A 26,081-nucleotide genomic window follows, 5' to 3' on the forward strand; every position below is an offset into this window, starting at 1 on the left:
CATCAACCCGTCTCTGCTGTGGGACATTTTAGGTCAGTGTGGACGTGTTCAAGGGCTTTCCCGATGAGGACAGCATCGTCAACTACACCCTGAACCAGGCGTACCAGGACAACGTGTCTGTGTTTGCCAGTGAGTGTCTCACTCTGTGCCACCAGAACTCTGAGGCTGCCGTGATTCCACTTTATGCTCTTTTATTCCTTTCAGGTGTGATTTTCCAGACGAACAAAGACGGCTCCCTGCCGCCACACGTTCTCTACAAGATCAGACAAAACTCCAGTTTCACGGAGAAAACCAATGAAATCAGACGGGCTTACTGGCGTCCGGGGCCAAACACTGGCGGGAAATTCTACTTCCTTTATGGTTTTGTGTGGATCCAGGGTAAGAGGCTGATGTGTTGTAGTGGCACGTGGACTTTTTAAAGAACCATAACCGATTTTCAAACGGTTTGGTTCGTTATAAACGTCAGAGATGTAGTTATTATGATACTGAATAATTATAACCATGGGCTTCAAATGCAATGAATACATACACACACAAGGTATTTATGTTACTGGTACTGTATACTTTTATACTTTTAATAGGAATATTAATAATAAAATCCAATCATTTTAATTATTACTTGTGTAAAGTAAACATGTAATAATTCAAATGATTTTAATAGGAATATTGCTAATATAATCCAATCATTTAAATTATTACCTGTGTAAAGTAAACATGTAATAATTCAAATGATTTTAATAGGAATATTCCTAATATAATCCAATAATTTAAATGATTACTTGTTTAAAGTAAACATGTAATAATTCAAATGATTTTAATAGGAATATTCCTGATATAATCCAATAATTTAAATTATTACCTGTGTAAAGTAAACATGTAATTCAAATGATTTTAATAGGAATATTCCTAATATAATCCAATAATTTAAATGATTACTTGTTTAAAGTAAACATGTAATAATTCAAATGATTTTAATAGGAATATTCCTAATATAATCCAATAATTTAAATTATTACTTGTGTAAAGTCAACATGTAATAATTCAAATGATTTTAATAGGAATATTCCTAATATAATCCAATAATTTAAATTATTACCTGTGTAAAGTAAACATGCAATAATTCAAATGATTTTAATAGGAATATTCCTAATATAATCCAATCATTTAAATTATTACTTGTGTAAAGTCAACCTGCAATAATTCAAATGATTTTAATAGGAATATTCCTAATATAATCCAATCATTTAAATTATTACTTGTGTAAAGTCAACATGTAATAATTCAAATGATTTTAATAGGAATATTCCTAATATAATCCAATCATTGCTTTAACATAAACACCTTGTGTCTCTCTGTCTTTGCCACAGATATGATAGAGCGAGCCATCATCAACACGTTTGTCGGCCATGATGTGGTGGAGCCCGGTAACTACGTCCAAATGTTCCCTTACCCGTGTTACACCCGAGACGAGTAAGAGCTGCGCTTTGTCAGGTTTTGTGATGATCGTGCTCTTGTTTTTGTGCTCAGAATTTAAAGTGCTGTGGGGTTTTTTTTCTTCCAGTTTTCTGTTTGTGATTGAGCACATGATGCCTCTGTGCATGGTGATCTCCTGGGTGTACTCAGTAGCCATGATGATTCAGCACATTGTGGCGGAGAAGGAGCACCGACTCAAAGAGGTAAAACCAACAGTGGAAATGATCTCGGACCACGGTTTTCAATTCCTGTTTTTGTGCAATATGTCACAAAAACAACACTTTCTGTTCCTGTTTTAAAGTAAGAGACGTTACAGTTCCCTGAATCCATTTTTTCCTATTTAATATTTGCCTAAGTCTTTGTAGAACATAGTTCAGGTTCACAGTTCTGAGATCTGTTGTACGCTTGGCTCGCATCACCAGCTGCACATTCTTCTTTAAAATAATAAAAAAGCGCTAATAAACACTCACTTTACTAAATAAATAAAGCCCTGTAGTATTGTGTCCAGTGTGTGTGCCTTGTCATTATGCAGCAGTTTCAAATACTTTTCTCAAGGTAAATTGTTAATGTTTGAATGACAAATGGACATAAATACACCTTTTGAGGTAAATAATTGTACTTTCTTTCAGTTTTTTTTACCACAGTGTATGTACTGCAGTGTTGCCAGGGCAGTCACCTACTGTAGATGATAAACTATATGGACAAAAGTATACAGACGCGTGATTATTACACCAACTCCACCCCTTTTGTCCACGAAGTGTATTTTTCATAAACCCACTGAAAACAAATAGAACACAGAAGCTCCACATTGTGACATGTAACCATCACGCCGCGTTGTCAGGTGATGAAGATGATGGGTCTGAACAACGCGGTCCACTGGGTGGCTTGGTTCATCACGGGCTTCGTCCAGCTGTCCATCTCTGTCACCGCTCTGACGGCCATCTTGAAGTACGGCAGAGTGTTGCTCCACAGCAACCCCTTCATCATCTGGCTCTTCCTCACCATCTACGCCGTGGCCACCATCATGTTCTGGTGAGAATGAAACCCCCCTCTCCTGAGGCTAACTCCGCCCCAATGCCTGATTTTGAAAAATGCCAAGAAGATGGACTGTGAGCTGAGGGAGGGAGGGAGGGAGGGTATTCAGAGCAGGGGGCGTGGTCTGATAGTGAAATCTTCACAGAGTCCAAATGTTTAGATTGTGCACTGATGAAAACAAGGTCAGTCGTTCTGAAATGAGTAATGTGTCAGTAAATAATAACAATAATAACAACAATGTCTGTTTTCCAGTTTTTTGGTGTCAGTCATCTACTCCAAGGCCAAACTGGCTTCCGCCTGTGGTGGAATCATCTACTTCCTCAGCTACGTGCCGTACATGTACGTGGCCATTCGGGAGGAGGTGGCCCATGATAAGATCACTGCCTTTGAGAAGTGCATAGCTGTAAGACCTTTTCTTTCCTTTTTTTCCACTAATAATCTGGATTACTGTCATGTGACGTTCACCCGTCTGCTGCAGTCTCTGATGTCCACCACTGCCTTTGGCCTCGGATCCAAGTACTTTGCCCTGTACGAGGTGGCAGGTGTGGGCATCCAGTGGAGGACCATCAGCCAGTCCCCAGTAGAAGGCGACGACTTCAACCTGGGGTTGTCCATGATGATGCTCATCATTGATGCCAGTGTGTATGGTGTGCTCACCTGGTACATAGAGGCCGTGCATCCAGGTAGGAAATCATCATCGCACTTCTATGTGTGTGTGGGTGGGTGTGTGTACTCCGTGTTTTGTGTCTCTTACAGGCATGTATGGGCTGCCCCGCCCGTGGTACTTCCCCCTGCAGCGGTCTTATTGGTCAGGGAGCGGGCGCGTGGAGACCTGGGACTGGCCGTGGTGTGGGGGCGGGGCTGCCAGGCTCAGTGTGATGGAGGAGGATCAGGCTTGTGCGATGGACCAGAGGAGATCAGGTGTGGAACACCTTAGCTTCTCCTACTGTACATACACATTAGGTGTCCTTTGTTAAGTGATTATGTGATTGACACCTCACTTAACTTATGTCATGTTATTACACATGTGTATATATACACATACACATATACATATACTGTATACCCATAAGATCCATCCGTTCTTGGTTCTTATTATTAGTATAATTATACATGAGTAATATTTATTCATTATTGTAATGAAGGTTATGTGAGAGAAAAGTGAAATAGAGCAACATTTGTGTGGCACTCATTTTCTCCCCGTCTCGTTGTGACCCAGAGGAGATGCGGGGCATCGAGGAGGAGCCGAGTCACCTGCCGTTGGTCGTGTGTATAGACAAACTCACCAAGGTCTACAAGACTGGCAGCAAACTGGCCCTGAACAAACTGAGCCTCAACCTGCACGAAAACCAGGTGGTCTCCTTCCTGGGACACAACGGTGCTGGCAAGACCACAACCATGTGAGAGGAGCAGTTTGTGAATGTGTGAGATTTAGAGTCAACAGAACTCCTCTACATCACCTGACTGCCTGTGTGGCATTCCCATAGGTCCATCCTGACCGGCCTGTTCCCGCCCACCTCTGGCTCAGCCACCATCTACGGCCATGACATCCGCACAGAGATGGAGCGCATTCGCCAGAACCTGGGCATGTGTCCACAACACAACGTCCTCTTTGACAAGCTGAGCGTCGAGGAGCATCTGTGGTTCTACTCCAGGCTCAAGGGCATGGCTGAAGAAGACATACGCAAGGAGATGGACAAGTGAGTGCACGTTCACTGCACACAATACTTCCACTGAACTTACATTGTGTTACTGTTAGTCTAAAGAAGAGGAGGGGTTGAATGCAGACAAGGTATTTCCCCTGCGGGACTCATTTATTTATTTATTTATTTATATGGTTCTTCTGCACACGTTCCACATTTCTTGCTCTCAGGATTTGAACCATAAATAATAGAAGTCAGTACACAGACAAAAGGACAACAAACAGTGAAGAAGACTTGGTGATAGCTACAGTTTGAAGTGAATGCACTTCAACAGTACTAATACTAACAAACTCAGCAGAGTCACTTCATTGCTAGTACTAGACAAACCCTGAGGTCTCTTAAACAACTCAAACATGATGTCATACTTCACTGGGAACTGCACGAGCCTGCGTTACTCTTACGTATTTGGTGTATTTTTAATGAATAATTAAATAAAACAAACAAGAAAACAGGATGTTGAGACTTTTCCCAGATTTAAGAGTAGAGGAGGATAAGTTTCTGGGCTGCATCTTTCTTTCTTTCATTCATTCATTCATTCATTCATTCATTCATTCATTCATTGCTTTGCTGTCTGTGTACATGTACGTAGGATGATTGTTGACCTGGAGTTATCAAACAAGCGTCACAGCTTGGTGCAGACTCTGTCCGGCGGCATGAAGAGGAAGCTGTCGGTGGCCATCGCCTTCGTCGGCGGCTCCAGGGCCGTGATCCTGGACGAGCCCACAGCGGGGGTCGACCCGTACGCGCGCAGGGCCATCTGGGACCTCATCCTCAAATACAAACAGGGTGAGCGAGGACATCCTTACATTATAAACGTCTCATTTAAGACGTCCGCGTTGCCGTTGGTCTGACGTGTGTTCAACTGTAACGACTCGTGCGCGCGACAGGTCGCACCATTCTGCTGTCCACCCACCACATGGACGAAGCAGACCTGCTGGGAGATCGCATCGCCATCATCTCGCACGGGAAGCTCAAGTGCTGTGGCTCGCCGCTCTTCCTGAAGAGCACCTACGGAGACGGATACAAACTGACGCTGGTGAAGAAGCAGAGCGACGGCCAAGGTACGCGCACCTGTCCTGCACATCGGCATCCGCAGATTATGTGGATTATGGGGGCTGGATTACAAAACTATGATGCCAGAATTCTAGTTTATTTTCAGAGTTGAGACAGAACATGTAATATAATGAGCACATTTAAAAGAATGATCATCACACAAAAATGTGCTTTTTAAAGGCAAGCTATAAAAACTATTATTCCTTATAAAGGCCCGAGCATGAATGCTAAGGACTGAAACGGATCCTGGCACGAATTTGTGCATGGAAACGCTATATCGCTATAATCTGTCAGATTATTATTATTATTCTGTGTCATCGCGTCATCAGGGGATTAACGTGCATAAAAAACTCTTGAAACTTGAGGTCTGGTTATATATTCTACTTTTCAGCTACTTTCAGCTGATTTTTTTTCACCTACATCTGACCTAATGATTGATATCAAATGCTAATTCATTTCTAAAGATCTTAACCCGATAAATTCCAGGTTTTTGTCACAACTGTAAATATGAATTATTTTAAAGATACGACATGCAAAATATTATTGAATAATTATTATATGATAAGTCCATGATTTATTATGACTTATTATTATGATTAATTTTTTTCACAATTGCCAAATATGGCCAAAATGAATCAGGGCGAGAGTAAAACTGATCACTTCCAAGGCAAAAGGCCAGATTTGACACCCAGATGTAATAAAATGCACGTATTATGCTTTAATGGAGGTGAGGTTTCAATGGCACATTTTTTGCACTCAGCGGCACGAGTGTAACACTTGTTTGTCCACAACAGCCAAAATGCTGAAAAAACAATGCTGTTTGTTTGTAAACAGTCCCAGCTGCGTGTATTTGCTTCATTTCTTTAAATATTTAGCATTTCATGTCAACAACAACACTGATCTTGTTCTGTTGAACGGGAATAATAGCTGCATTGTTCCTTGCCATGTGAACATTTGCCTTGACTGATTTAAAAGTGAACGTGTGAATAAATTGGACACAAAAATAACGTTAAAAGCTGGTAATAGTTCATACGTCATCACCTGGATGATTTGATTCTGAGGAAACAGTGGTTTTGAAGCAAATGTAAAGATGTTAATCCTCAGTGAATAAGTGATACAGTCATGAAGAGCTTATCCTTCAGACAGACAGACAGACAGGCTGTCTCACCCTGTGTTGTCTTGTCCCCCACACTGTGTGTGTGTGTGTGTGTGTGTCCTCAGGTCAGGGCAGCCAGCTTCAGCCGTCTTCGTGTCTGTCTCCGTCCTCCTCGCTGTCTCCCTGCTCCGAGGCGCGGGTCACGCAGTTCATCCGCCAGTTTGTAGCGTCCTGTCTGCTGGTGTCGGACTCCAACACGGAGCTGTCCTACGTGCTGCCGTCAGAGGCCGTGAAGAAGGGCTGCTTCGAGAGGCTCTTTCAGGTACAGAGGCACAAACACTGTTTTGTTTTTCAATGAGTGCCTGTCTGTGGTGTCGGAACAGGAGGAGTCTGTGAGACTCGGCCTGTAGTTATTATTATTATTATTATTATTATTATTATTTTTATTATTAATAATAAATTAAATTAAATTAAATTAAATTAAATTAAATTAAACATACACGACAAACATTAGATTAGGACATTATTTTTCCTTTGCTTATTTCTTGTCATTTTTTTCTACCACTGACATTTGATGAAATAAAATCTCTGGTAATGTAAATGAGAGCGTTTTTATATTAGCTGTGATTTCTATGACGTCTCTCTCAGGCTTTAGAGCAGAGCTTGGACACTCTGGCACTCACCAGTTTTGGGGTGATGGACACCACCTTAGAAGAAGTCTTCCTCAAAGTGTCTGAGGAGGACCAGTCTCTGGAAAACAGCGACGCTGGTGAGACCTCTCCTCTTCATCGTTCATTCATAAAAGTCTTTTCGGTCTTTCTTTGACTCCAGTCTGAGATAAAAACCTGGTTCCTCCTCCGTCTCTGTGCAGACATGAAGGGTTCCCCGGGGAGCAGCTCAGCTGGGAAGTCCTCAGTGGGTTCAGGAGGACTCGGGGTGACACAGGGTGAGACCGGACCGTCAGTGGAGAGCCAGAAGCCAGAGGTGGAGCTGAGTAATCTCGTGAAGTGTTCTCAGCTGACCCAGAGTCAGACCTCGCTGAAATCCTCCTCGTCTGTTGGGTCAGTGCGGGGGGACGAAGGGGGACTCTACGCGGACTTCTACGGGGACTACTGTCCCCTCTTTGACAACGGTCAGGAGTGTGACTCTGCCAGCCTCAGGGGTCAGTCCATGTTCACACTGCAGGTCACACGGAATCTGCTCGTTTATTATATTATAATGTTTATTATTATGATGATGATGATTATTGTTATTGTCATTATTATTATTATTATTATTATTATTAATATTTGCATTTCATGCATATTGTGCATTCAGTTTCACTGAGTGTAAAATAATATAAAAACTTCCACTTATCAAGTTTTTTTATCCTTTGAAATTCACTTTTATACAAAACTAGAAACATTCGTCGTATGAAAATCAGAATAAGAAAAACGGCACTCTTCACTGTGAGCGTCCACACACACACACACACACACACACACACAGCAGTATTTTCAGCCTCTTGTTTCCTTCGTGTCCAGGAGACGCAGAGAACCCCTCGTCCCCGGAGCCGGAGGTCCTGGAGGGGCAGGGCAGCTTCAAACTGGACGGTTGGTGGTTGAAGCTGAGTCAGTTTCACGGCCTCATAGTGAAGCGGTTCCACTGTGCCAAGAGGAACACCAAGGGCCTCTTCTCTCAGATCCTCCTGCCTGCCTTCTTCGTCTGCGTGGCCATGACTGTCGCACTATCTGTGCCTGAGATCGGTGAGAGGAGTGGAACAGGAAGTCACCCACGCATTAAAGCACTGGGTCACAGCTGCAGTGCTGATGTAGACTGTGATGAATCACTTTCACTATGAATCAAACTCTAATTACAGTCGTTGTTGCTGTAATTAAAAGCAGCGAGACCTGCGCTCTCAGGGAGACGGATGCAATCGCAGAGATGTAGAGCAACGACTGAGTCATGCTTCAAACTGTGCTTACAGTGATAGAGCATCAATGCTGTCGGCACAGTAGTAGAAGAGTTATTCAGAGGTTCTAAATCATGTGACTTATTAAAATACTCTTCTTCTCTAAAGGAACCTCTTCATCTCTGAAATCCTCGGCCGTATTGACATCATTATTTTGTCTGTGTGAATGAATTAAAACTGAATTTTGGTTTGTGGCCAAAACAAGACATTTAAGAACAAGCACTCGATAAATCGAGAAAATAATCTGCAGATTAATCGTTGATGAAAATACTCCCTGTTCTTATTCTTATTCTTAATAGCAAAGCAAGGAACACAGGAAACCAAGAACTTTAACAAAATAAGACATACACAACCCTCTGTACAATAAGACATGTAAAGTAAACACAGTGTAAGCTGCGTCAGTGTTGTTATCCAGGTCTGAATGTTTGCTTTGTCTTACAGGAGATTTGCCCCCGCTGATCTTGTCTCCATCTCAGTATCATAACTACACCCAGCCCAGGGGCAACTTCATTCCCTACGCCAATGAAGACAGACCACAGTACAGGTGACATGACACTTGTCTCCCTGGATCCAGGATCTGGGTGATGTATTAACTTTGGATCATTGTTTGCATCACAGAGGTTTTAAGACGAGCTCATAGAACAAGTCCTCTATCAGCCACTCACTGGTAGCAACTTCCTGTCTGCAGCGATCAATCTGAATGTTTTTGTCATGGTCAGGTGATCGCTCAAGTACGTTGCCATTAAATGTAGGTAAGACTCTAAGCACGGATTCTTGAGTGTCACAAAAACAGAGTCATATTTTCCGTATATTATAAACAACTGTAGAAATAACATCTCATCGTAACAGATGTGGGTGAATGTGTCCGTTACGTCTAAGTATTCTGGATCCAGTGGATCCGAACGGAAACCTTTCAGCGCTCTGAGTAAGTGTGGACTGAAGGAGCTCGTCTCTGTGCTCAGGTCCAAGTTGTCCCCAGACGCCAATCCACAGACGATCATCAACACCCTGCGTCTGCCGTCGGGTGTGGGAGCGACCTGCGTCCTCAAAACCCCCTTCAACAGCACCCTGGACCAACTGGCCCAGACCCTCAACCCCAGCGCCAACAACTCCAAGACCCTGGCCGCACGCTACTTTGACTCCATGTGTCTGGACTCCTTCACGCAGGGCGTCCCGCTGTCCAACTTTGTGCCCCCGCCTCCTTCACCGGCGCCCTCGGACGACCCAGACCCTCGCTTCGAGGACGGGCCGTGGAACTTCACCGTCGCACCTCCAACCACCGTCCACGGTGAGTCCGTCTCATGTTGAACTCCGATGAAAAGACAACTGTAACATTTATTTCAATCAAACTTTATTCATACAGCACTTTTCATACAAAGTGCTTCACAGGATAAAAACAACCAGTAACCATCTGAGCCGACATGAGGGAGTTAGGAAAGGAAGTGAGGAATCGAGGGAAAACACTGCAGACTGAAATACTAATGATCGAAACAGTGAAATGTAACAGATAAAATAAAATTGACTAAATCAGTAAATCATTCTGTGAAACCATGAAAAAACCATGGAATTACAAACATTCACCCTAAATGACGTCAATATAAATCAAAAATCAATATTTCTGTCAAGCTTAAAGCTATAAAGCTATATATTTTTATGCTATATCCCAATATATACGATATATCAGAATACACTGTAAAAATAAACACTTATACACTGCAAGTAACTTATGACGTTACATGATCTTAAAATACAGTTATTACCGTTTTTAATGTTAAATTAAGGATATTATTTACGCGCGGTACAAACAATAAAATTGACTATAAATATGGTCAAATTCTGCTGTAACACAAAGAAATAGGCTTAAATTTAACAAGTGTTATTAATGTAAATGTGTGAAATACACACATTTATAATATGACACATACTTGATATTACAATACGACGATTGTAGACACCATGGATTTATTCCCCGGCTTTAAACGTGAGTAACCTTTAATAACTCTGTATGTTTTCTCAGAGCCTGTGACCTCTCCTCCCACCCTCCCCCTCTCCATCCACGAGCCGGTGCGCTGCACCTGCTCCATGCAGGGCACGGGCTTCTCCTGCCCCAGCGGGGTCGGGGGGCGGCCCCCGCTCATGAAGGTGGTGACGGGCGACATCCTGGTGGACGTCACGGGCCGCAACGTCTCCGAGTATCTGCTGTTCACGTCCGACAGACTGCGGCTGCACAGGTAACGGAGAGGGTGTTTTAGCTTTCACGCGCCGCATCAAGAACGACTGAAGCAGGAGACGAGACGACAACGAGCAAGAAAAGTGTCTCAAGTGTTTCATGTGAACATACGCCACATAAACGCTTTCTTACCCAAAGTCTTACCTTCATCACCGACTCTGCTCTCGACAGATACGGTGGTCTCACGGTGGGAAACATCCAGAAGTCCATCCCAGCGTCGTTTGGGAGAAATATACCACCAATGGTTCGCAAGATAGCCGTCCGCAGATCAGCTCAGGTACGACCTCTGAACTCACGCACACACACACACACACACAGACGCACACACAGACAGCTTCTGACAGAGCAACATCTGGCGTTCAGGTTCTGTACAACAACAAAGGTTACCACAGCATGCCCACGTATCTCAACGTCCTCAACAACGCCATCCTGCGCTCCAACCTGCCGGCGTCCAAGGGAAACCCTGCGGCCTACGGTAACCACAGAGAACATGTCTATATATAATAATAATATATATATTTATTATTATAAAGGTTAAGAGTGTGAATGTTTACGACTGTGCACATGTGCTGTGCAGGTATCACGCTGACAAACCACCCAATGAATCGGACGAGCGCCAGTTTGTCTCTGGACTACTTGTGAGTACCGGCGTCGTGAATGTAACGTGACATCGTAACATTTTAACACACGTCAAAGTTATTTTAAATGAAAGGTAAGAACTGTATTTTCAGCATTCACTACAGTAAACATTAGATATTTATATATATATATATATATATATATATAAGATGGAGAGAGATGTTATTTAGAGGCTTTATCTTTAACGCATGACAGAAATCACATGAATGAAGTGACGGGCGTCGGATTCTGTTTCTAGTCTGTGGTTGTGAATTATAATGGAGGTGATGTCACCACAGACAGTATATGAACGGTGGAAGTGGTCATAGCCACCAGGGGGTGCTACCACTGTTTGTGAGACAAACTCTTTAGGAAAATGAGATTAATCGACTCAGTAAACACTAGTTTCAGTTTTCTTTTTAAAATACAATCTCGATTTCGATGCACATTTTGAGAATTATGTTCCCATTTAGAGGGACAAAGACGATAAAGGACGACATGAGTGGACACCTGTGCGGTTGATAGCTGATAACTTGCCTGGTTACAGGTGACACCTTTAAATGTACAGTTTGAATTGCAAGTCAAGGTTCATTTTGCCACAGGAAGACTATTTTTACTTTTTATACATGGTTTATGAATGTTACAGAAAGTCTGAATGGTGTATAGCTGTTCCCTCCTCTCTCTCCCCCCCTCCTCTCCTCTCTCTCTCCAGGCTGCAGGGAACAGACGTGGTGATCGCCATCTTCATCATCGTTGCCATGTCCTTTGTTCCAGCCAGCTTTGTGGTTTTCTTGGTGGCAGAGAAATCCACCAAAGCCAAACACCTGCAGTTTGTGAGCGGCTGTGACCCGGTCATCTACTGGCTGGCTAACTACATATGGGACATGGTGAGCCGGGTTGTAGATGGGGTGCGACAGGCAGGAAATGCCGTCTGTGTGTGTGTCTGAACACGTTGTTCTCCTCAGCTGAATTACCTGGTTCCTGCCACGTGCTGCGTCATTATCCTGTTTGTGTTCGACCTGCCCGCCTACACCTCGCCCACGAACTTCCCCGCCGTGCTCTCCTTGTTTCTTCTTTACGGGTAAGACAAACACTTTGTTCTTCTTCTCTTGTTGATACACAGTGTCATATTGAAATGTATGGTCATGACTCCCGTCCTCCAGGTGGTCCATCACTCCCATCATGTACCCAGCATCCTTCTGGTTCGAGGTTCCCAGCACAGCGTACGTGTTCCTCATCGTCATCAACCTCTTCATAGGCATCACGGCAACGGTCGCCACCTTCCTCCTGCAGCTGTTTGAACACGATAAGGTCAGTTTGACACATGACCACGTGTGGTAGACATGTATGCATCTGTGTTATATGTGATATTTGATTTATATATATATATATTTATATCATATTTATATTTATATTTATATTTGATATTTGATTTATATATATATATTTATATCATATTTATATTTGATATTTGATATATATATATATCATATTTATATTTATATTTATATTTGATATTTGATTTATATATATATATTTATATCATATTTATATTTGATATTTGATATATATATATATAATATTTATATTTAATATTTGATATATATATCATATTTATATTTGATATTTGATATGAACCTCTGCTCAATAATCTATTTCCTCCTGCAGGATCTGAAGAGAGTCAACAGCTACATGAAATCCTGTTTCCTCATCTTCCCCAACTACAACCTGGGTCATGGTCTGATGGAGATGGCCTACAACGAGTACATCAACGAGTACTACGCTAAGATAGGTGAGTACTCGTCACTGACGACGTCCCGTACTTTACCACACACACACACACACACACACACACTCCCTGTATGTTTTTTGACACGTAGAACAATGACACAGAACAATGACACATAGAACAATGAGGAGACATAGAACAATGACACATAGAACAATGACACATAGAACAATGACACATAGAACAATGACACATAGAACAATGACACATAGAACAATGAGGAGACGAGAACAATGACACATAGAGCAATGACACAGAACAATGACATGACACATAGAACAATGAGGAGACATAGAACAATGACACATAGAACAATGACACGAGAACAATGACACATAGAACAATGACACATAGAACAATGAGGAGACGAGAACAATGACACATAGAGCAATGACACAGAACAATGACACATAGAACAATGACACAGAACAATGACACATAGAACACATAGAACAATGAGGAGACATAGAACAATGAGGAGACGAGAACAATGACACATAGAACAATGACACAGAACAATGACACGTGAGAACAATGACACATAGAACAATGAACAATGACATAGAACAATGACACATAGAACAATGAGGAGACATAGAACAATGAGGAGACGTAGAACAATGACACATAGAGCAATGACACAGAACAATGACACGTAGAACAATGACACATAGAACAATGACACATAGAACATAAAAACAGGCTGCTGGTAACATCCTGTGCTGTGTGTGCAGCGCATGGCCAAGAGGAAAGGAACTGGTCACCTAACTGAAAGGTCACTGGTTCAATCCTAGGACAGGCCAAGGGCTGGAGTGCCCCTGAGCAAGGCACCCACTTCACTATCACTAATTGGTGTGTGTGCCAGAATTACTAATTCTAAAATAATATTAATAACAAGTTTCTCTGTCATAGAGAATAATAAAACAAGTCTTTTATTAGTCACACGGTAACTCATGGTAAAATATCACAATTCTGTGATGATTTTATTTTGCAAGACAATCGTGTAACTCTGCGTCCCGACGTCGATCTGACTGGAGAACATAAACTCACCCTAAAATGTGCAGGACTTAGAGTTGTTTGTTCTAATGAATTTCATCGAATGGGGGGCCACAGTTTGACACCTCTGCTGTAAATGGATGAAGGGTTACGGTTTGTTGTATCGTTAGCTGTAAGTTTATTTCTTCATTTTTCTAACTCGTGTCACTTTGTGCTTCCAGGCCAGTTTGACAAGATGAAGTCACCGTTCGAGTGGGACATTGTGACTCGAAGTCTCGTTGCCATGACAATAGAGGGCTTCGTTGGCTTCCTCATCACCATCCTTTGCCAGTACAACTTCCTCAGGAAACCCTCGTGAGTGTTGTGTGTGTCAGTGGCCGTCCTCTCTACTGCGGCCATTTTACACACGTCTAATTTAGTTTGTGTCGTAAGATTCTAGGTGTCTGTCTGTAACTGCAAGTTGTAATGTCATTTATTTGCAATACACGCAAAAATAAATCTCGGAAGAAGATAATAAATAATCTGTTACAGTTTTGCAAGTGGAATGTTTTTTCTGTTTGTCACTGGAAATCTTTTCCTTTGTACGCACATCTGTTACATAAAGGTTTCAATCAGAGATTTTAGGGTTTTAGTGCTTTTTGAGTTGTGGAAATGCTGTTTGTGTTGACCGTCCAGGAGAGTGCCGGTCAGCTGCCAGCCGATCGACGACGACGACGTAGACGTGGCCTGTGAGAGGAGGAGAGTGCTGCGAGGAGACGCCGACAACGACATGCTGAAGATTGAGAACCTGACAAAGGTGCAAAACAGTCAAAGGGGCTTTTATTTACAATCAAAGTGAACTGACAACAAAGTGACGCTCCCGTTTGTCCCTCAGGTGTATAAATCCAGGAAGATGGGTCGTATCCTGGCGGTGGACCGGCTCTGTCTGGGCGTCCAGCCCGGAGAGTGTTTTGGACTGCTGGGGGTGAACGGAGCCGGGAAGACCACCACGTTCAAGATGCTGACAGGAGATGAGTGCACCACGGGGGGGGAGGCTTTCATTAACGGCAGCAGGTCAGTTTGTGGGATTTTAGTTGTGTCGGGAATATTTAGTCACAAGGTTTTAGACATTGTCTTGGATTGTTTTCAGTCTTTTTAACTGATTTGCAGTTATTGATTTGATTCCTGTGACGACGCAGAGCAGGCACTAAAGCACGTATCGGACGGTATCGGATTCCGATCCAGTGATTTTGTCCAGTATCGGACTGATACCAATATTGACCGATACCGATTTCCATCCCTACATGAACAGACTAATGATAACCCGCCCCCTGCATATTCTCAGATAGTGGTTCTTATAGAAATGTAATTGTATTAAAGTGACAACAAAGATCTCAACACCTGGTTTGTGTGTGTGTGTGTGTGTGTGCGCGTGTGTGCGTGCGTGCAGTATCCTGAGGGACCTGTTACACGTGCAGCAGAGTATTGGCTACTGTCCACAGTTTGACGCCCTTTTTGACGACCTGACCGCCAGGGAACACCTGGAGCTCTACACTCGCCTCCGTGGCATTCCCTGGAAAGACCAGGAGAGGGTAGGCTGCCCCCCACACACACACACACACACACACACACACATACACACACGTCACAGATGTGCGGGAAACCAAAATGATTCAGGGGAGAGAAAACACAACAGCTGTCAGTAATAATGCGTTTCACATTTTACTTCAGTTGCTCTTTAAAATCAATTATTTAGATGAAATAAATCAAAGTGAGCACCAAGTTGTTAAAAGTAAGGATCTCTATAAACATCAGTGCTAATGGCCAGAAGATGAATGTATTTTTAGCAAATGGTGCATACAAAGAAGAAATGAGAGCATTCACTCATGTCATCACTGATGCCTGGTGAGAGCAGGAGTGGATTTAAACCTGGATGTATTAGAATGAGACTCCAGTAGTCTTTAACATGTTTTAACATGAACTGTGCTGCACGTGTTACCCTTTTTGCCCTGTAGGTGGTGCAGTGGGCACTGGAGAAGTTGGAGTTGTCCAAGTACGCAGACAAGCCCGCCGGCACGTACAGTGGAGGAAACAAACGCAAGCTCTCCACGGCCATTGCCCTGATTGGATATCCTTCACTCATCTTCCTGGTAAGAGGTTTGAGGGGAGGCCCCGCCCACCCTCCGACCCTTCCCTCCTCCATGTAAAGCTTGATTCTTTTTGTGTGGTGCTGTTTCAGCAGCATTACCTACATTACATTACATGAACCCCGCTGATCTGAGAAAGACACACAAACTGAGGTCAAGGTCTACTTCAGCACCATGGACAGTGACACAGAGCTGACACCTAGTTCATGTGCACAGTCCGTGTTGGGTCTGCGTGTATGGACGTATATCAGGGCCTTTAAATTCAACCCTGGGGCCGCCTCTGGTTGAAAGAAGTAGATTTAGATTTAGTGACAGATTATTCTCAGATTATTCTCACGTGCAACTTTATTCTTACCGATGTTTCCTGGTGTTTCCAGGACGAGCCGACCACCGGGATGGACCCCAAAGCTCGCAGGTTCCTCTGGAATTTAATCCTGGACATCATCAAGACCGGCCGCTCAGTGGTGCTGACATCACACAGGTGAGACCACAGTCCACAGTGTGTTCATTATACACTGTTCATACACAGTATGTGTTGTTGTTGTTGTTGTTGTTGTTGTTGACCGTGTTCTCTCTGCAGCATGGAGGAGTGTGAGGCTCTGTGCACCAGACTGGGCATCATGGTGAATGGCAGGTTCAAATGCCTGGGCAGCATCCAACACCTGAAGAACAGGTGAGGAGGAAGAAAACAATCATTTGTAGATTTCATTTGTGATCTTTTAAACTCTGTCCCCCTCAAAAGTTAGTAAAATGATATTAATATTTGCAAGAATGTGCAACAAACTCAAGATGATATTGTTTTCTCACAGTATAGTGTAACTGTAATTTAGTTTAAAGCTGTTATTATTTTGCTTCTACCAAGAATATTGACAGTATTTAAGTTAATAACGTTAATAACGTGACACAAAGTATCCCTGACCGTGTTCAAGTCTACAGCACAGGCACAGCTTACATAGAAAAACACGCAGACACAGAAAAAGATGAGAATAAAAACAATGAAACATAACATTTGCATGAGCTCATGTATGAAACACCAGAGAGAAGAAGTGGGTTTTTAAGGGAGGATTTAAAAGTCTCCAGGTCCTGGTTCTCATATAGAGAGGAGCCTGCAGGTCCAGAGTCTGGGGGCGGTCGCGGCAGCAGTTGGTCAGAGGACCTTAAGACCTCAAAAACAATGAATACAACTGATCAGACTCTGTTTAGACTGTTGACATTTACACTGTAACGAGTATAAACCAGCGTCTGCACTGCTGTCATCTGGTGTTCCAGGTTTGGAGACGGTTACATGATCACAGTGAGGACCAAGAGCAGCTCCACAGTGAAGGAGGTGGTTCGATTCTTCAACAGAAACTTCCCTGAGGCCGTGCTCAAGGTACAACAACTGTCCGTCAACACCGCGAGATTCATCCGCTTTGTTACCGCTACAGAAGAACAGAAAATAATAACAGAGATTCACAGCCTACAGTCAAATACATGCGATATAATATGTAAAAGAAGAAAGATCATATACAATAATATATGTACCTCTGTGTAAACAGTATAAATATGAAGAATACAAAAGAAAATGGTGGAGCAGAAGTTGTGTGGCCTTGCTCCTCATAAGCTGAACTTAAATTATATATAAACTGAGCATTTAATGTTAATTAAAGGCATTAAAATGATTCAAGTTTAACTTGATTATTTTATATTACTTTGATCAAACAGATATAATAAGATTATGATTCTGCATTAAATTAATAGAATTAAGAACATGGCTTCGCTGATTATATAAAAATATAAATATATTAATATAAAAATTTAATTTTTAGGAACATTTGAAGCTGATTCTTGCTTCATACATAGAAGTGAAAGTGCGTTATATTATATTTCTGAGTGAGATCTTCTGTGTGTGGTCTTGTCTGCAGGAGCGTCACCACACCAAGATCCAGTACCAGCTGAAGTCAGAGTGGCTCTCTCTGGCTCAGGTGTTCAGTAAGATGGAGCAGGTGGTGGAGGTCCTGGGTATCGAAGACTACTCAGTCAGTCAGACCACACTGGACAACGTGAGTCCGTGATCCCGTTTAGAACCTGGTTTTATTGTCCCTCCCGATTCATCCTGAATCCTCAAATTCTGTCCCACAGGTATTCGTCAACTTCGCAAAGAAGCAGAGCGACAACTTGGAGCAGCAGGAGGTGCTGCCCCCCGGTGGCGCTCAGTCGCCCCTGCAGCACATCTTCAGCCTGCTGAAGTCTCGACCGGCAAACACGGAGCTCAATGCTCTGATCAGCGAAGCGCCGGAGGAGCTGGAGAGCGACGATGACGAAGGACTAATCAGCTTCGAAGAAGAAAGGGTGAGTCAGTCACATAAAAGTAAACAACAACAATACTTTATTTTCATTATTTCTCTCAAAGTCAACACTTTTTTATGGCGATCAAAGCCATAAATGAAAGTGGTTTAATATTTCGTCCACAACGACACATTTAAACGTCATTTCATTTAAAAGTCGGGGAAAATATTATATGGTTTTCAAAAGATGAGGAGAGAGAGAGAGAGAGAGAGATAGAACAAGGTTAATGACATATAATGAAGTCATATTCATACTTCAACGATAAGCTTTATCAAAAAGGAAGGTTTTAAGTCTAACTTCAAATGCAGAGAGAGGCTGGGAGCTGGTTCCACAGGAGAGGAGGAGCCTGGTAACTGAAGGCTCCGCCTCCCATGCTGCTCTTTTAGAACCACAAGTAAACCTGCATGTGAGACTAAAGTGATGTGTTGGGATGATCAGGGCAAACTGGGCGGGGCTGATCCAGAAGTAAACATCAAGAGTCCTGTGTTGGATCCACATCATCATACCAGCAGGTTTTCTCAAGCATGAATCACATGATTTTTCTTTACTTTATATTTGAAACATTTTCCACGAACAATAGCGAGGACTCCAACAGGACGACATCATTCTGTGTTTTATCCAAACCAATCCAATCCAACTTTATTTATAAAAACAACAACAGCTGAAACAAAGTGCTGTACAACAGAGATAAATAAAATGTAAGAAATGACATCATAGGTCTAGACAACAAACAGTAAAACCAATAAAATATTGCGGGAAGTATTAACAAAAACACAAATGAAAAGGTCCTACAATAAAACTATAAGATAAAGATAAAAAACAATGTCTCATACTGGGTTGAAAGCCAAAGAGTAAAAATGGGTTTTAAGACAGACCATCTTGGAATCCCACGTCGGGGTTGATGAGGTTTCTCCAAGTCACCCATGACTTAGGAAAGTCCGAGTTCCGACTACAAGTGGAATGCACCAACGTTACATCGACGTGTCCACGTCTACAGGCGAGTGCAGGAGGAAGTAGTCGTGTTCACTGGCATTGAAGACACAAACGACTGCATGAATGACATTCTGCAGGGACCATGTGACCGTGTGACCATGTGTGTGTGTGTGTGTTTGGCAGGTGCAGCTCTCCTTCAACACAGACACTCTCTGTTGAAAACGAGCCACTGACGGTGCAGGGAGACGAGGGGAGGAGCAGAGAGGGCGACGTCCTGGGAGGAGAGAACGCAGCTGCTCACTTCACCCCGGCGAGGACCAACACTCTCTGCACGATGGAACATGGGACCACTAGTTCAGTATTTTCCCCCCCGACTCTTAACTCCCAGCCGAGGAAGCTCGGGTCAGATCACAGGAAGTGCATGGAGAGACGAAATGGCGGCCAACACTTGGTTCTAACACCTGACCCTGGAACGTTTCCATGTTCACTGTTTCCTAACGTGTGTGTCGCCCGACGGCTGATGGGAACAGCAGGTAAACCGCACCCTGAACATGTGACCATGGTGAAATGTTCAAATTGAAAACACTGCAGGTCACTCTGCGTCTGCCCGGCGCCTCCAGAGCGTCCTGTGATGACGTTGATTCCCGGTGGTGTTGTGTAATAGTCTATTTTTCTGTGGCAAGAAGAACGATTTATTTTGGATATGGACGCAGCTGAAGACTGAGGCATGCGATTTATTTTGCGATATCAGAGGGTTTCCGGGAGGGAGCGTGAGCTGGGGACCTGTGTGTGTGTGTGTGTCCGGATGGTGCCTCTCTCTTCTAACACCTTGTTTTGACGCTGTACATTTCGGTCTCTTTCTACTGAATGCTCTTTCTTTTGTTTGTGCTTTGAACATATCTCGATGTTGTGTAACGCAGACCGTGTATTATAATAGTTACGCACCTCTGAAGGTAATCGGCATTGTGACTGCACTACATCACTGTGATACTCAGAGACGCGTGTTATTCTCTGCAGAACTTTTCAGTTTGGACTCACACTTAGAGATTCTCTGACGTCACTCTGTCACATCAACGCTTTGGTGAGTTTGTTTTTCCTTTTCTTTTTTCTCTGAGAATGTAAACTGTAGGGAAATTGGATGCTTAAATATTTAAATGATTGTACAATAAAATGAACTTCATTAATACATATTTATGACCACACCACTGATCTCTGTGCGTCTAAACCTCAGCGGGACTTTTGGAGCGTTGACTATTAAATCATTTAAGTTTCCAATGAAATAAAAGAATCAGAGATCAGTCGAATGCAAAACTAATTTCAATGTGTTTATGGACTCAAACAATGAAGAGGTAACTCCCGTCACCAGCAACCACTGGAGTTATAAATATCTTTTTTCTATACTTAACATGGATGTATGACTGTATTCTGTGTGTTGTTTGGACACAAATGACCTTTAGCTTTGGAGCTCATGTATGATTAAACATGTTGTTTATGAACTCTGCTCTGTGTTGCCCATATTTCTGTCAAAAACAATCAGAAAAGGTGTTTTTTTTTTTACATGTGACAGACACAGTAACGTCGTTCTTTATTTCATTTCCACAGGAGTTAAAATGTGTAATTTCATAGAAGTTACGGCAGAATAATATTAAAAACACTATTAAAAAAAAATCCATTAATTTCGCATGATGTATATATATATATATATCTAAAAACACATTAAAAGCAGCGTGAAGGCTCAGTCTTCCTCTGCATCATCAAAGGCCACACCTGTCGCCTGCACCTTCCTGTAAACAGCAGATCAACGTTTGTGGTGATGATTTATTTTCCACGAGTTATGTGGCTGCTTTTTAACAAGATTCTTTTTGTACTTTTTAGTTCCGGGGTTGATGAGTGAAGCTCCTGGAGGTCGTTTCTTCACGGTCACTGAAGGAGCCGAGCTCTGCTGCTGCCGGGGCTCAAACTCTGAAATGGAAAAAGTGCCTGTTACTCATAGTACGTCTCTCTCTCTCTCTGAAAAAAATACATACAGTATACAGTGTATGTATATATATATGTAATTTTCTTAGTTAAATAGTGGATTGACTACAGCCTTAAAGATGTGCGTACCTGTGGGACGCCTCTGGGGATTTTTCACTGGACTGTTGGTCGAGGTTTTAACTGCAAGGAAACATAAAACACGTTTAAATCACCAAATCCCAACGTGTTTGTCAAACAAGTGGAATAAGAGAATACGCTACGTGTCGTGTTCAGCTGAGTGAGGTCGTCCGCCATCCTGAACAGCAGCTCCCTCACTTCCTCTGCAGCCTGCGGACGCTCCAGCCTGGTCAGATCCACACTCTGGTCACCTGACCTCACCCGGAGCTCCGCCTTGCAATCCTGGACCACAACAGAGACATCCCCACTCCCACAGGCTGATCTGAGGGACACACAGAGGGGATGAGCTACACTGGAGCCACTAAATTCTAGTACAGTCTCATAAATAATTCACAATTCTAACTTTTTAATAAACAAATATATACAGTCTCTATACTAGTCTCTAGTCTGGTACAATTTAAAAAGTAAAAATAACACAAAGTAGATTGTAATGTATTCTTACCTGAGCTTTAGAATGTAATCCTCTGTAGATCGAAGGGCAAACTTCTGTCTCTACACAAACAAACGTATTTGCAGAGTGAGTCAGCAGCACATTCACATGGAAGAAAAGAAATGAAATAAATGAATAAAAAGGCGTCAAAGGTGAAACTTACGAACTGATTCAGGGTATCGTCTGTGAACTCTGTGCTCCAAACATCAGCTGCATCTGTCAGACTACACACACAGTTACATTCAGTCACACACTGTTTACATTTACTGTATACAAGTAAACAGTGTGTGAGTAAACCCTAGTACATACTCAGTGCAGCTGTGATCCAAACTGCATTCAAATATTCGCCATTTTTACTTTTGTCTAGTCTTTATACACATATACTTAAATGGTGGCATCACAACTGATGGTTGTATTACTGATAAGGAGGTATTCTTTGATTCGGCATAAATACTACACGCAACAATCATGTATTTACTGGTTTAATTCAGTGTTGGTGAAGGGTAGCTGTTATTGTTTTCATTGAGGTCTGGTTTCACTCATTTCAGGAGTGCAGATTATTAGATTATCTTTAAATAATAACGTTTACTCACCATATTGAGAATGTCCCCCCTTTTCTGTGTGTATAACAAAGAAACTTGGACTGACTCTTCAAATCTGTGACAGTGCAGTACGACGTTTGCTTCACGTCCATAGCTCTTCAGTTCGGAGCGGCGTCACAACCAGGAAGTGCAACACCAGCAGATAAATAAATGCCTCCTTCTTCCTCGGTGGCACTTGAACAAACATGACACAGCACTGCCCTCTAGTGGACTGGCGTAGAAGTATAAGTATATATAAGTAAGTCACACAAATCTAAATAACTAGAATATAGTTAGCTGAATACTGCATGTCATTGTGTCCTGATATGACCAGCCACGGCAAAAGTAGCAACGAGTTGAAGTTTTTAAAAGGGTCTTAAAACCATACTTTGTATTTGAATTAGGGTTGTTTCATTGACGTGAATAGCGGACTAGCGGACTTCATGCTAACGCGTTAGCATGTAAGCTAGCGGGCTTTATGCTAATGCATTAGCATTGAAGATAGCTGACTTTCTCCAGAGTTTATACACAAGCGGATGGATTATTTAGGACCTAAGAATAACTGGACACCTTCTGAGATGACGACATGACGCCAGCGATGGAAATAAAGCACCTTCTATCTTCTGATGGGGTGAGTTTTCATTAACGTCGTTCATCTACGTTACCTTAGTGTTCAGTCAGAGTCACATACAGGGATTAAAACATGTTTTTTCATGCTAGACATTGTCTTTTAATAATCCAATGTACGTTTCAATCTGTTATTAATATGTATAATAAACCAATGTGAATGTGTGAATGACACAGCTCTGTGTATGAAGTATTGACTGTGATGCTAATGATTTAGCAAATCTCTGAGCGAACCACCAACACGGAGCTACTTAAATGTATTTTATTTTATTTGATATTAGAAATATGTATCTATCTTTGATCCTTCTAACTCTTTAAGTACCTTAATTACCGTTCTTCTTCTTTTTCATTTTCACAATAATTTACTACAATAACATGAAGAAAAAATACCATTACAGCCGGTGTCTGTCTGATAATAATATCGCTCAATGTTGCCTCGATGGCTCATAGAACAGTCATAAAAGACTTGAAGAATATTTACAACATAATAACACAGTGTAAACAAACAATTAACAAATTAAAGTACATACTGTAAATGTGTGCAAACATTATGATGCAAATGATTAGAAGAATAATGATAAGTAATTGCTTTAGACAAATTTTATTAGATTTTTTTTTATGGGTAATCTGATCATGATTTGTTGGATTAAAAACCCAACAAATTGGATTACATTAGAGAAGCAAAGACCAACTTGTAGTCAGTGATTTTAGATGAAAGAGTAGGTGTAATGAAGGACTCCACCTCTCAGCAGAGAGCAGAAATTTGAGTAGTTTCCTGGCAGGATTATTTCTTCGCAGTTTCCCAAGAAGTCATCATAGACGACGTCATCGTCAAAAACCTCAAGAGTCAGGATGTCACCCTCCTTGGCGTTGGGGTAGGAGAACTCCTCATCCCACGCTGGGTTCATGTCATTTGCTTGAACAGATGTGTCACCAACACTCTCCATGTTGGAGTACACCTTGACGAAGCCGTCTGTGGTTCCAAACCAGTCAAAGGGAAGAAACTCTGCGTACAGGTCATACACCTTCAACTCGCCTTCAGCCACAGTCAGACTGCACAGGAGCAACATGAGGATGGGAAGACTGGATGCCATGGTTTCACTGAAGGCTGTGGAGGAGAAACCATGCTTTCAATTGGGTATGTGGATCTATGACACTCTAGGCCAGAGGTCACAAACACATGTGTGGCCCTTCAATCAATTTCATGTGGCCCACCACAAACCATCTCACCATCAACCTTGCCTCTCTTACTTTATCTCCTGAGCTGTCACTCCATTATGCTCATTTATGATACAGACGTTCTTTTTTGACTAAAATAAGAGTACTAACTTTTAGGGGGAAACAATGTCTAAACATCTTCAAACAAAAAAGTCTGGTGGATTAAAAAGTGACAAAGTTGCAGCGGAGCATAAATGAAAAAGGTAAAACACAACTCCACACTGAGCTAAAGAACAGTAACAGAAGTGAAATGGTTACCTGCTGTTTTGATGACTTTTCTCTCAGTGTCTCTGTCGTTTAGTGTGTGTTAAAGGCCAGTGGAGTTAATATCTGCTTCACCTGACCCTCCCACATCACTCAACCTGCAAGCCTTCTCTCTCTGTTTGTGTGTGTGTGTGTTTGCGCTCTGTTTACAGCCTTTACACATCAGGCTGCTCCTGGCCAAACTGGGGGCCTTAGTAAATCTTGTTATGAGGGCCCCCTGAGGGTCTGATCCCACCCAAACTCCATGGACGCTCACTTTCTTATGTCTATTTTAGGGCTGTAAAGTCCTGGTCGACTGGTCAAATTCTGATAAGTTGATAAGTTTTTGCCGTGTTAATTTCATACAGTCTATGGTTAATTTGATTTCATCTGGAGGAATGTACCAAGTATTAATGGGGGTGTTTTCAGAATCAGAATTGGCATATTTCAATGTTTTAGTCTATTAATCCTTGATTCGTTTTATAACTGAATACGCGATCTATTTGTGTCCCACCTGCAAAGCTGAACTCCTATGTTCAGTCTCGCTCTGTACGAGGACATGCACAGAGCCAAATAATCTAAATATTCCTCAACAATTGATATCACGCTGATATCGATGTAGTATAGTATAGTATGTAGTATATTTTTGGAAGGCTATGATATTGCACAGATGCACGGGATGCAAAACACTTTCAGAGCCATCAATTTCAGGGCTTCAATCGACCAAGAATTTCTTGATTACAACCCTAGTCTATATAGCATTTTTGGAAGAAATAATAGGACAATAGAAAACAATGCTATTACAACCTATGAGTGCTATTGTTGTTGTTGTTATTATTAGTTAATGTGCAATCCAAAGAAAACATGCTATTTTTGGATCAAACAGACTCATATTTCAAAACCTGCATTCAAATTTAGTTTGTTTGGACTGTTCTTCCTCCCACTTCCTTGTTACCTTTTACAAGTTTGCACACACTTACACTATGTACTGTCATTTGTTAATTGTTTGTTTACACTGTGTTTTACCTTTTTCTTATTTTTGACATTGTGTACATAAATGAACTGTACAGGTGTGTAGTGTGTTTTTATTTATCTTTGCCTCTGTTAATATCTTTGGGGACAACAGATGGAAACATTGTTGAAATGTCAAGTCGATTTACAACCAATTCTTATTTACAATGACGACCTGGCCAAGAGGCAGCGTAGAAACAGGGCAGACAAACAACAACAAGGGAAACATCAACAACAAAACAATATTAATCCATTCACAGCAATTACATGTAAGAAGTGAAACAGGAGAAATGTTGAGTGCACATGCAACAGTCGTGCACTGTTGCCTCGATGGCTCATAGAGCAGTCATAAAAGACTTGAGGAATATTTACAAAATAACAAACAATGTTAAAACACAGTGTGTTAACAAACAATTAACAAATGAACGTGTGTGCAAACTTGTAAAAGGTAACAAGGAAGTGGGAGGAAGAACAGTCCAAACAAAC

General features: G+C 42.0%; 2 protein-coding genes across 3 annotated transcripts in view; one reads left to right on the forward strand and one right to left on the reverse strand.

The window, feature by feature from the left end:
- The window catches only part of abca2 (ATP-binding cassette, sub-family A (ABC1), member 2), a 64,353-nt gene extending 43,526 nt beyond the window's left edge, over positions 1–20,827 (forward strand). For both annotated transcript variants that reach the window (XM_044025632.1, XM_044025633.1), the window contains 37 exons: positions 33–129; positions 205–378; positions 1,368–1,470; positions 1,562–1,676; positions 2,315–2,505; positions 2,761–2,911; positions 2,987–3,191; positions 3,265–3,429; positions 3,728–3,908; positions 3,996–4,208; positions 4,801–4,997; positions 5,099–5,272; positions 6,486–6,682; positions 7,009–7,129; positions 7,232–7,522; positions 7,884–8,105; positions 8,753–8,855; positions 9,274–9,599; positions 10,329–10,542; positions 10,713–10,818; positions 10,905–11,016; positions 11,119–11,179; positions 11,872–12,046; positions 12,125–12,240; positions 12,323–12,470; positions 12,828–12,951; positions 14,166–14,298; positions 14,620–14,740; positions 14,819–14,997; positions 15,374–15,515; positions 15,939–16,073; positions 16,448–16,551; positions 16,651–16,743; positions 17,340–17,442; positions 17,975–18,112; positions 18,192–18,401; positions 19,515–20,827. In XM_044025632.1, coding sequence (XP_043881567.1) covers positions 33–129; positions 205–378; positions 1,368–1,470; positions 1,562–1,676; positions 2,315–2,505; positions 2,761–2,911; positions 2,987–3,191; positions 3,265–3,429; positions 3,728–3,908; positions 3,996–4,208; positions 4,801–4,997; positions 5,099–5,272; positions 6,486–6,682; positions 7,009–7,129; positions 7,232–7,522; positions 7,884–8,105; positions 8,753–8,855; positions 9,274–9,599; positions 10,329–10,542; positions 10,713–10,818; positions 10,905–11,016; positions 11,119–11,179; positions 11,872–12,046; positions 12,125–12,240; positions 12,323–12,470; positions 12,828–12,951; positions 14,166–14,298; positions 14,620–14,740; positions 14,819–14,997; positions 15,374–15,515; positions 15,939–16,073; positions 16,448–16,551; positions 16,651–16,743; positions 17,340–17,442; positions 17,975–18,112; positions 18,192–18,401; positions 19,515–19,550 — 5,676 coding nt within the window. In that variant the 3' untranslated portion in view covers positions 19,551–20,827. The remainder of the gene's footprint in view (positions 1–32; positions 130–204; positions 379–1,367; positions 1,471–1,561; positions 1,677–2,314; positions 2,506–2,760; positions 2,912–2,986; positions 3,192–3,264; positions 3,430–3,727; positions 3,909–3,995; positions 4,209–4,800; positions 4,998–5,098; positions 5,273–6,485; positions 6,683–7,008; positions 7,130–7,231; positions 7,523–7,883; positions 8,106–8,752; positions 8,856–9,273; positions 9,600–10,328; positions 10,543–10,712; positions 10,819–10,904; positions 11,017–11,118; positions 11,180–11,871; positions 12,047–12,124; positions 12,241–12,322; positions 12,471–12,827; positions 12,952–14,165; positions 14,299–14,619; positions 14,741–14,818; positions 14,998–15,373; positions 15,516–15,938; positions 16,074–16,447; positions 16,552–16,650; positions 16,744–17,339; positions 17,443–17,974; positions 18,113–18,191; positions 18,402–19,514) is intronic.
- A 178-nt stretch (positions 20,828–21,005) lies between these two features.
- On the reverse strand, positions 21,006–22,653 carry paxx (PAXX non-homologous end joining factor). The gene is made up of 7 exons (XM_044026685.1): positions 22,509–22,653; positions 22,079–22,139; positions 21,928–21,977; positions 21,569–21,747; positions 21,438–21,488; positions 21,200–21,293; positions 21,006–21,115 (listed from the first exon to the last, which is right to left on the reverse strand). Exons 1-7 carry the CDS (start codon positions 22,607–22,609, stop codon positions 21,067–21,069), a joined length of 585 nt encoding a protein of 194 aa, XP_043882620.1. The 5' UTR covers positions 22,610–22,653; the 3' UTR covers positions 21,006–21,066.
- Between the last annotated feature and the right edge of the window lie 3,428 nt (positions 22,654–26,081).

Source organism: Solea senegalensis, linkage group LG5, assembly GCF_019176455.1.
Source record: "Solea senegalensis isolate Sse05_10M linkage group LG5, IFAPA_SoseM_1, whole genome shotgun sequence".
Classification (NCBI taxonomy): domain Eukaryota; kingdom Metazoa; phylum Chordata; class Actinopteri; order Pleuronectiformes; family Soleidae; genus Solea; species Solea senegalensis.

Bases quoted from the DNA above. Each gene is read 5' to 3' on its own strand.
- paxx (XM_044026685.1), bottom strand. From the start codon at position 22,609: ATGGACGTGAAGCAAACGTCGTACTGCACTGTCACAGATTTGAAGAGT. The intron at 21,978-22,078 runs GTAAGTTTCACC...TTGTTTGTGTAG, and splicing joins ACGATACCCTGAATCAGTTC to AGACAGAAGTTTGCCCTTCG. The intron at 21,489-21,568 runs GTAGCGTATTCT...GTTTCCTTGCAG, and splicing joins CACTCAGCTGAACACGACAC to TTAAAACCTCGACCAACAGT.